Source organism: Cynara cardunculus (genome assembly GCF_001531365.2).
Source record: "Cynara cardunculus var. scolymus isolate 2C chromosome LG 16, CcrdV1, whole genome shotgun sequence".
NCBI lineage: Eukaryota > Viridiplantae > Streptophyta > Magnoliopsida > Asterales > Asteraceae > Cynara > Cynara cardunculus.
This window is the reverse complement of record NC_037543.1, coordinates 7,060,507-7,061,436: the sequence shown is the minus strand read 5'-3', so window position 1 is coordinate 7,061,436 and position 930 is coordinate 7,060,507. Positions and strand designations below refer to the sequence as shown.

At 40.5% G+C, this 930-nt stretch overlaps 1 protein-coding gene across 1 annotated transcript; it reads right to left on the bottom strand.

Annotated features, from left to right (window-relative positions):
• Positions 1-441: 441 nt before the first annotated feature.
• LOC112529667 lies at positions 442-924 on the bottom strand. Its single transcript, XM_025141005.1, has one exon. The coding sequence runs from the start codon at positions 922-924 to the stop codon at positions 442-444; it is 483 nt and encodes a 160-aa protein (XP_024996773.1).
• Positions 925-930: the final 6 nt, after the last annotated feature.

Sequence of the window (930 nt, the reverse complement as noted above, 5' to 3'; positions counted from 1 at the left end):
CAACGCAAGCATAAAATCTGTCAACTCATGCAATTTACTTTATAATTGCCCAAAAACGAGTCAAAATTCAAGAAATTTAGCCCTCTTAACACGCAATAGCCCATATCCCCACACTAAAATCATATATTGTCCTCAATATATGCATTCAATGACATAGTCTAAAAACAATAATAGGCAAAGGGAAAAGGAAATCTTCCCTGAATATGTAGACTATCGCCCAATGCATGATCCAGGCTTGGTGGAGGCCTCCTTGTACTCCGAGAAGGGGGGGGGGTAGAATTCCAAATTCATAGAGGACGACCTGGAAACAAAACTCATCAACCCAAAGACAATTAAAACAAACTAAAAGTAAACGAGAATGGAAATAAAGCAATAAAATTGGGTTGCCTCCCAATCAGCGCCTTTGTTTAATGTCCTTGGCTAGACGCTTTCATGTCATGTCTATGGTGCTCCCTCCTTCGGCACCTCCACCTTGAAAACCTCTACATCAAGAGGCTTGAACCCTTCATAGAATGGCTTTAAACGATGACCATTAACCTTGAACACTTTTCCCGTTTTCTCACTTTTAATCTCTATGGCACCATAACCAAATACATTAGTAACAACAAATGGTCCCACCCACCGGGACCTAAGCTTTCCGGGAAATAGTTTGAGACGAGAGTGAAAAAGTAAGACCTTTTGACCTAAAACAAATGTCTTACGGGAAGACATTTTGTCATGAAAAGCTTTGGTCTTTTCTTTATATATATGACTACTCTCATACGCATCATTGCRTATCTCTTCCAATTCTTGGAGTTGGAGTTTTCGGTGAGTACCGGCTGCATCAATGTCCAAGTTGACATTTTTCACGGCCCAAAAGGCTTTATGTTCCAACTCAACAGGAAGATGACACGCTTTCCCGTAAACTAAACGAAAAGGGGACATACCTAT